Below are 8906 nucleotides of genomic sequence, written 5' to 3'. Positions count from 1 at the left end.
ATTTTAAATGCTTATTTAAAACTTTTGAAATTTAAGACTCATTAACTCATACCGTAAATAATTTCTTTACCTTTCAGAACCTTCTCAATAATTTTGAATCCTGGGATCCTATGACTGTAGCAGCAAGAGCATTTTTATTCTTCCAATTGGTGACTGTCTTCCCTCTTGTAGCATTTATGCTCAGAAGTCAGATATGCACGATGTTTTTGGGTCGCAGCTGGCCTGGCCGTCTTCCAGTATTGATGATTAATGCTATTTTTATTGTTGTGTGCATTCTCTTTGCTATTTACTTACCACGATTTGGAACTATCATCAGGTATGAATCAGTAAAGATGTAAATTTCAATATTGGTTTGCGAGATTTAACCATTGTTAAAATATTTTGTTTTATCTCCAACAGGTTCACTGGAGCCATTAGTGGTTTGGTGTACATATTTCTATTGCCAGTTCTACTACACCTTGCTTCTCTTCAACGTCAAGGAAAGCTTACCAAGTTGACAACTTCCCTTCATATGATTATTCCAGTAATCGGAATGGCCAACTTAATAGCACAATTTTTTGTGTCTGACGACTAGGATTAATTGACAAGCTTCAAAAGATCGGTCTTTTGCTGCTTATGACTGTGATTTCTTTTAAATAGTAGCAGATTGACAATGCTTTACTCCTGTGTATTATATGAATAATTTTTAATTGCTGATGTTGAGAGGTTTCATTCATTCAAGTCATGAGCTGTACATGTTTTGCTTCAATTGACAATTTTAAATGTAACCAGTTTGACTTGACACCACCAGCATTATGGCAATTAAGGTTATTTTGGAGTACTTTGAGATTAACTCTAAGGAATTAATACTAAACACATTTTAACTGTGATACTATGGTACTAGTAGGGTTGCTAATTGCAATGAGATACCTTCATACATTTCAAATTGTTTTCAAGACCACATTCACTGCCAAAAATGTATTCTGAACAATTCCATGTTATTTTGAAGCACCAAGATAAATAAGAAAATTAGAAGTATTGTCACATGACTGAATCTCTTAGCATTAATGTCCTTTGACAATGTATTTGTCTGATTCTGGGAAGAATTTAATTTATTGTACGGCCACAAAGTTCCAATTGTGTTCTACATTTTGACACCTAGATTTCTGCTATTCTTTGTATTCCAGACAGATGAATATCAATCATGCTTTTAAACATATGACTGTGTTAATTTTAAAAATATGTGCTTAGTTTTGTAAGGAGTATAAATATAAATTAAGACTTAATACAAAATATAGCAGTTCTGAGAAGACTTTATTTTCTGGATGCACTTAAAACCATAGAAAATGATCTTACACAACACAGATAAAAATTATCAGAATGCTTTTCATTCATCCAAGGAACACCCATCCTAAATAACTTACAAAACAAATCAAAAATGATAGAAAAACCTTCATTATTATGCAAATATTTCATCAGAGAGACCATTTTACAATAAAAATCCAATTAGGTGAAATAAAAATGACTAGATATTAAAGGTAATTAAAGCGACCAATCAACAGAAATCTGAATGACTGTTAGAAAATCCATTGCTGTTTTACTTCAAACTCGATAAGACCATTACCACTGTATGAACAAGGCTAAAAACAGAATAGCATGGCAAGATGAATGAAAAACAGAGTTACGTCTATTATCACATGCACAATAACTTATAAGTTATGCTTTAACAACAAACAGGTAGTAGTTTCTGTAATACACTTGGGGAATTGTTTCATCATCATGCAATTCCCAATCTTGAAGTGGTTTACTAGCAGAGAAAATATTTTTCTGGCAATCCATGAGCACATTTGCATTTTTAACAAGAGATTGAACCCTGTTAAGATCACTTTTAGACTCTTTATGAGTATAGGAAGTAACAAGGATTGGACAATTCCGTTTTATCATCTCAGGGATGGAATTCTTCCAAGTGTCCTTAATTTTGCATTGTATATTTTCTGTAAATCCAGCATTAAATGCTACTATTAAATCAGGTCTGCTGTGGATGTTGATAAAATCATGATAAAATTCAGTTGAGCACACTATTTTTAAATCCACTTTTCTAGAGACGCACAACTCGCATAGGTTCATACAGCCTAACTGGCCTTCAACATCAGGTCCCACAAATGTTAAACTTAAAGTATTCACTACAGGTAACCAGTGCAGCAGTTGTTCCCACTTCTCAAAATACTGCATCTCAAATCCTCCTGCTCCAACAATTTCAATTGACAAAGATGATTTAGAAGCTAAATCCAATGAATACAACAATTGTACTATGGTCATAGGAGCGGACATTATATCTGTCAGGACACGCCCCTCAATAGTTCCCAAGTTTTGTAATAATGATTCAGAATAGTTCTTGATATCTTCAAGACATGAAGGACTTCCAGGAAAATCACAAGACACAGGATCTGAAAAAGGAATGTCTCCAAACCCAACAGCCTCTAAAAGAGACTTGTCAATTTCAAAACACACTCGGAGCTCAGAGCAATCTTTAGAATGCCTTTCTTTGTCCTTTTCCTTGTGGTCTTTTGAACAATATGATACACAAAGACATTTGGCACACACTTGAAGCTGTTTAACATCATTAGAAAAGCATATGTTGCACATTCTTGGATACAGTATCATTCGAGACTCTGCTGTTGAGAGAGCTCGTCGTATCTTTTTCTGAACATTGAAATACAGATAATATCGATACGTATTAAAACCGAAAGCATTCTCTGTGAACATATCATTTCTTTCTTCGAGATCATCATTAATACGGTAACCCCTAATCTTGTTTGCTCCTAATTTTTTGGAGGTGGCTCGTACAATTAAGCAGATTTCTTTATGGAATTTCCAGTGCTCCTTCTGATGATCAGCTCCGCAGTAGAAAATGAGATGGCAACCGCCACAGGCTTTGAGTGTGGACAGACCATCTTCCGATAGACAAGGATCGTCACAGACAGCGCAGACCGTGGCATAGAAGAAGGACAGGTGCTTCAATCCCTGTTTATCAGCATCCGCTTGAGAACAGCCAGCGACTTCTGCCATCGTACAGCTAGCCACCAACAATCACACAGTTGAAAGGGTTAAGGGGAACACACACGATGCCGCAATCAAAGGGTGCTTGCACATATTCCATGCATATCTAGAATGTCCTTCAGCCAAAATTGAATGCCACTTCACGACTGGTCCCAGAACTTCAAGCGAAAATCTGCACTTCGGTCGGCCAGGACGAAATTTGTGCTAAAACCGGCGACAACAACAAATTTCCGGCCGGGTGGAGAGCCAGCAGAAACCACTCCGGCGCTTATTGGCAGCCAAGCCTTTCATGAAAAAATATCTCACAAATGGGTAGATTTTTCCCTGATTAAAGTATTAGCAGTCTTCAATAACCATCCAAAAAGTTGGAAACCAACTATTTTTCGCAAATTAGATGACTTATGAATCGAAACGAACGTTTTCAATGCTTAATTAAATGCGCGTTTTAAGAGTGAAAGAAGGGAATTCAGTGTTCGGCCCCGCTCCTGGCTGCTTTGGCACCGGTGCTGCGATCTCGCGGAATCTCTTCAAGGCTTGGCATAACACATGTCGGTGCGCTGTCCGTGACGTCTTTGACTTCTGGACAATTTGGAAGAATTTGTCAAGTTCCTTCGGGTGCTCCATGTGTATTTAACAACGGCCTATAAAACAAACTTCAAATATGGCAAGTAGTTCAACGTCTAATTATATTTTTCTTCTAAATTGACTAGTTGGATTGTGTCGGCTTATTGTAGCTTTTAGGTTATATTTTGTTATTAGTTAGTGATTGTTGAAATTTAATCTTAAATTTGTAGGATACTTGAATGCTTGATTTGCGTATTTTCGCATATTATTCAATGATAGTTATTGTACTGGTCTTCTGTTCACAGAATAGTTTACGCAATTCGGCTTTGGAGGTTATGGGTCTTCTTTGATCAATCTGTTCTCTTTGCTTTAGTCATTTTACTTATCATACGTACCTCATATTAACAATAATTACTTATCAAACAGTCTAGTGTCACTTTTTGTTTTTAGTTTCATTGCCTCCAATCTTGTATGTTGTTCTCAATTGTGTACTTCAAACGGTAGAAACTCTGTAACACATTGTGTAATGTCTTATTTCTGCTTTGCAGAAACCTTTAATGCTTCAAGGCCACGAGAGGGCCATCACTCAAATCAAGTACAACCGAGATGGAGACCTTCTATTTTCATCAGCCAAGGATAATGCTCCCAATGTTTGGTTTTCTCTCAATGGCGAGCGGTTGGGCTCCTATCTAGGACATCAGGGAGTCGTCTGGTGCTTAGATGTTAACTGGGAAACAACCAGATTTCTGACCGGAGCTGGTGACAACTCAATGCGTCTGTGGGATGTGAGCAATGGTAATATTTGTCTGCCTTTATTTGTAGTGTCCATTTTTTTGTCACTGTGGCATAGTTTAATGTTTGTTCTTTCATTCAGGTAAGGAAATTGGCAAGGTAACAACTGGTTCATCTGTGAGAACATGTGCATTCAGTTACTCAGCAAACACTGCTGTAATGTCCACTGACAAACAAATGAAATTTAATTGTGAAATTTACATCATTGATGTAAGAAATGCTGATGCTTCACTTGGTATGTTCACCTTCAATTTGTCTCAACCTTATAATCTTCTTTGCCATACGTTTTATTTTTGTCAATGAAATTGTTGTAATTTGTTTTCAGAGCACCAAGATCCCATTATGAGGATACCTGTTGATGGACCAAAAGTTACCTCAATCTTGTGGGGACCTTTGGATGAAACTGTAATCTCGGGCCATGAAAATGGAAAAATCACTATGTGGGATCTGAAGGTGAGGATCCATGGCCTGATTATCGTGTTATCTGTAATGTCTTTATTCTTAGTTCAGATTATATATGTGTCAATTATTTTTCAGATGGGAAAGGAAGTTCATTCTGTGATGGATCACTCTGGCTCCATCAATGACCTGCAGTTCAGTAAAGATGGCACACAATTCATTTCTGCCTCCAAGGATTGCACAGCCAAGTTATTTGACACAGATACCCTTGAATTACTTAAGACGTACAAAACTGAGCGACCTGTCAATAGTGCTGCACTTTCCCCTATTATGGACCATGTAAGTGTTAGCTGGGCTACGATCACACTGTATGAATTATCTTATCAGGTAGCTAATAAATTATTATTATTATTTTGTTTTTTTGCAGGTTGTGTTGGGTGGTGGTCAAGAAGCTATGGAAGTCACAACAACATCAACCCGCGTCGGAAAGTTCGATGCTCGGTTCTTCCATTTAGTATTTGAAGAGGAGTTTGGACGTGTCAAGGGTCACTTTGGACCCATTAATTCGTTAGCATTTCACCCTGATGGAAAGAGTTACGCCAGTGGAGGAGAGGATGGTTTCACCAGAGTTCATACCTTTGATCCTTCATATTATGAGTACCAATTTGATTTTTAACTCAATTTTCATTTTGCTGATTTGGGGAAGGGGATTTCGCTCCACGTGCCGTCATTAGAAGTATTTGTTCAATAAACTTGTCACCGTCAAACTACTTTTTACAAATGTATTCTCTGAACTTATTCAGAAGCAATCAATTGCTTCATACAATATACAGATCATGAAATATGTGCTAGGCTGTAAAGCAGTTGTCTGAAAGAAAAGCAACAACAAAGGTGCAACGTGCTACACCCTAGTGTTCAAATTACATTGATTTACTGTTTTTCCGATACTGTTAGGTAGGATTTATATATATAGATAAAAAAAATAAAATGAATAAAACTAGTTAAGCTTTCTCATTCAATATAGGAGACAACTATTTGCTCACCCCAAATACGGCAAGCCTAACTTTCGAGATTCATCTCACAGGCTCTTGCATCTTTCCGGTTCAAGCTGTGTCATTCCAACGTTTCCGATGTGATGGCATTCTGGCTGCTGCTCCGAGATGTGGGAATGCACTTTTGCCACGAGCCGCACCAGGGAAAGTAGCGGCGCGAGAACACTGGCTCCTTGGGTGGCAGAGGGGATGCTACCGACCCACTAGTGACACTCCAGCGCATACGGAACCATGACGCATTCTTATTGTTAAAAAAAAAAGATCAAAAAAACATTATCCAAAACTAAAACAAGACCAATTAAAATAAAAATAAAATCAACAAAATAACAGGGAGATTGCGTGATGAGATCCTCTTTTCAGTTCCAGCCCCCGCAGCCACCCCCAGCGGTCAGTAGAAGAAATATTGCCGGTGGCGGTGCCTGGGCTGCGTGGAGGTGTTCCCGTCGCGGCCGCTCACCTTGTCGCTGACCGAGTAGGAGGCGCTCGTGGTGCGCAGCTCGGGCTTGGGGAGCAGGCGCTTGCGCAGGGCGCGGCCGGCCTCGGGGTGCGTCAGCACCCTGGACACGAAGATGGCCACGCCCTGGAAGCTGTTGAGCGCCGACGAGGCGAGCTGCATGGTGACGCCGGCGGGCGCCAGCGGCGACAGGATCCACGTGACGCCGAGCAGGAAGGCGGTCCCGATGACGCTCCGGATCTGAGGGGGAAGGCCCGACCCAGGTTAGGCCCACGCCGTGCTCACGACCAGGTGAAACCGCTTTTACCTGACTTTCGAGTACGGTTTTTCAAGGCAGGTTTACCTGACTGTGACAATTTTCAGGTGTCGCTATCCGTACCTGTAGCTTACCTTAAAACCTGGTCCGGAGGGAGCCTCGGGCTCCTGATGTTTTCAGGTAAGCGACCTGAATCCAGCCAAAACGGATAAAGATACGAGAAAATTGCCACATTCAGGTAACTTACCCGAATCTGAAGAAAAGCCTCCTGAAAGTCAGGTAAGCGGTCTCACCGTGCATGTCGCGGTCGCCTCGAGTGCGAGATGGATAGAGAGCCACTCTCTCGCCGTCTCTCTTGCACTATGACGGACACCCCCTACCCCGCCGCGCGCACGCTCACCGCTCACGGTGACGCTGCTCACCTGCGCCCAGGTGACGCGCGGCGGCTCCTGCTGGCCGGTCGCGAGCCCCAGCCCCGCCGGCCGCCGGAGCCGCAGCAGCACCACCGCCAGCCGGATGAAGATGAAGCAGTTGGTGAGGAGAATGACGAAGCACGGCAGCAGGGTGACCAGTGCGTGCTGCGCCGCGTTGATGCCGGACACGACGCAGTAGTCCGAGTGCGTGTCCATGTAGTAGGTGGGGTCGACCGCGCCGCACACCGTCACTATCAACACGGGGGTGCCTGGGCGGGAAAAAATGTTAGCTACAGCCAAACAGTAGCCAAATAGGGGAAAACTAATTTATGTAGCTATGTAGCTAACAATTTTGCTATTTTTAGATATGAAGCCAAATTTTTAGTAACACCTCAAAATTTTTAGCTAGATAGCTAATTTATGTAAAATTGAGCTATGTATAGCTAACATGGCTTAACTTTTAGCTAAACAGCATCATTTCTCTTCCGCGTGGGTGGGAGCCGTCAGTGCAAAGATAAGCATTTCTTACTTTGCTTGACTTTTTCGTGCAACTTATTGGGGTAGATCCGGGTGCGCGCCTATGCGGTCGCTTAACTCTTCAACATTTCCCGGTTTATCGCCGTCGATTGCAACGCCGAACGATTCCACGCGAACCCAGGCGAGATTCGGCGATTAGATACCGTAATCTACCCCAGTCAACGAAATTCGATGGGAAAACATGATTGTCCAATTGCAGCGCCAATAGTTTAGTCGTCAAGTACGGCAGTTTCCCTCAAAATTTTACTTAATTTTTTTAAAGGAAAATGTTGTTATACGATCCGGAACACTACCCTGACATTTGCACACATTTCGATGAGTTTAACATTTTAGTCAAACACTTGCAAGTACTCAAATCCGCAGCTAAACACCTGTCAGTTTTCGACGACATGTGCAACCGTGTGCCAGTTGTTGTTGCGCACGTCAAATGTCAGTATAGACACTTGGCGCTACACTTACCCCAGGCGAAGATGAAGCGCTTCAGGAAGAACTTGGTGTTGCCGGACGCGAAGACGGTGATGAGCATCTGGTAGAGGACTAGGGCCTCGACGAGCATCCAGCAGAAGGACGACAGGAGGAACGTGTGCACCAGGATGGCGACGGCGATGCAGCCGGCGGGCGGAAGCGTGCCCTTGAAGTTGCTCGCGAAGAAGGTGACGTGCAGCAGGATGAGCGACAGGCAGAGCTGCACCAGGACCCGCCCCCAGCGGTGCTCGCCGCACCTGGTCCAGGTCAAAAGGTCATCGAGGTACTACCCCCCATGCGCTGCGCTGCGCCGGCCCGCGCCACGCACCGCCACGCCATATGTCACCACCAGGACGCAAAGTCGAGAGGCGCCACAGCCCGCGCCGGCTGGGCAGCACGGGGGGGAACACAGTGCTATGAAGGCTGTGCTCGAGTGTAAGCAGGGGTTGCCTATCTGCTAGGGGGGCCATCCAAATCCTGTCGGGCCAACATGGCAAGCTTGAAAATTTAAACCAAGTCACAATTTGATTTTTCCTACTAATGAAGAAACAGAACATTACTATAGGTGACCCCAGGAGTATAGACCCATAAAATACTCAGATTGGGGATGGTACTACAAAATACAACAAATAAAGCAAGCTCCAAACTGCAAAATTTTGGTGGGGTAATGTTGTCTCCAACATCCACAACCCCGCGAAAATTCAACCGTGACTCGGCTCGGGTGTGCTGTTCTGTATTTCTTTTGATTATTTTTTTTAAAAAATTCCGTATCAAAATTTTAAAGTAGGACTTTATTTATTAGAACGATTCGCTCTGTTTAGGTCTATTCAATGATATTTTAAGGGGGGGGGGGGGCTCTATTCAGAAGGCACAGACAGGGCGCACGCCACGGTTGGGATAGGTCAGTCCACCTTCACTTTGAACTGAAATAAACA

At 42.4% G+C, this 8906-nt stretch overlaps 4 protein-coding genes across 4 annotated transcripts in view; 2 read left to right on the top strand and 2 right to left on the bottom strand.

The window, feature by feature from the left end:
* LOC113216736 (sodium-coupled neutral amino acid transporter 9 homolog) overlaps positions 1-1296 on the top strand; it is a gene marked incomplete at its 5' end in the record, with an annotated part of 12603 nt that extends 11307 nt beyond the window's left edge. Inside the window, 2 exon segments of the mRNA XM_052267796.1 lie at positions 78-316; positions 400-1296. Coding sequence (XP_052123756.1) covers positions 78-316; positions 400-574 — 414 coding nt within the window. The 3' untranslated portion in view covers positions 575-1296.
* On the bottom strand, positions 1275-3392 carry LOC113216738 (putative protein MSS51 homolog, mitochondrial). Its single transcript, XM_026436554.2, has one exon. It carries the CDS (start codon positions 3046-3048, stop codon positions 1696-1698), a length of 1353 nt encoding a protein of 450 aa, XP_026292339.1. The 5' UTR covers positions 3049-3392; the 3' UTR covers positions 1275-1695.
* Positions 3393-3542: 150 nt separating this feature from the next.
* On the top strand, positions 3543-5794 carry LOC113216739 (eukaryotic translation initiation factor 3 subunit I). Its single transcript, XM_026436555.2, has 6 exons — positions 3543-3703; positions 4152-4398; positions 4478-4630; positions 4721-4848; positions 4933-5133; positions 5222-5794. The coding sequence occupies exons 1-6, from the start codon at positions 3701-3703 to the stop codon at positions 5468-5470; spliced, it is 981 nt and encodes a 326-aa protein (XP_026292340.1). The 5' UTR covers positions 3543-3700; the 3' UTR covers positions 5471-5794.
* Positions 5563-8906, bottom strand: part of LOC113216735 (adhesion G-protein coupled receptor G2-like) — a 4514-nt gene continuing 1170 nt past the window's right edge. The window contains exons 2-5 of the mRNA XM_052267797.1: positions 7966-8228; positions 6979-7238; positions 6304-6540; positions 5563-6087 (exon numbers count right to left, since the gene is read on the bottom strand). Coding sequence (XP_052123757.1) covers positions 5908-6087; positions 6304-6540; positions 6979-7238; positions 7966-8228 — 940 coding nt within the window. The 3' untranslated portion in view covers positions 5563-5907. The remainder of the gene's footprint in view (positions 6088-6303; positions 6541-6978; positions 7239-7965; positions 8229-8906) is intronic.

The sequence above is a fragment of the Frankliniella occidentalis genome, unplaced genomic scaffold (assembly GCF_000697945.3).
Source record: "Frankliniella occidentalis isolate FOCC.00 unplaced genomic scaffold, Focc_3.1 Scaffold59, whole genome shotgun sequence".
In the NCBI taxonomy this organism is placed as follows: domain Eukaryota; kingdom Metazoa; phylum Arthropoda; class Insecta; order Thysanoptera; family Thripidae; genus Frankliniella; species Frankliniella occidentalis.
The sequence above is the reverse complement of the archived record's forward strand: the minus strand, read 5'-3'. Positions and strand labels throughout refer to the sequence as shown.

What these genes read in the sequence shown, in the direction of transcription:
- LOC113216738 (XM_026436554.2), bottom strand. Translation starts at nt 3,048, where the DNA reads ATGGCAGAAGTCGCTGGCTGTTCTCAAGCGGATGCTGATAAACAGGGA.
- LOC113216739 (XM_026436555.2), top strand. An exon ending in TCTGTGGGATGTGAGCAATG is followed by an intron (nt 4,399 to 4,477) that starts GTAATATTTGTC and finishes TCTTTCATTCAG; the next exon opens with GTAAGGAAATTGGCAAGGTA. An exon ending in AAATGCTGATGCTTCACTTG is followed by an intron (nt 4,631 to 4,720) that starts GTATGTTCACCT and finishes ATTTGTTTTCAG; the next exon opens with AGCACCAAGATCCCATTATG.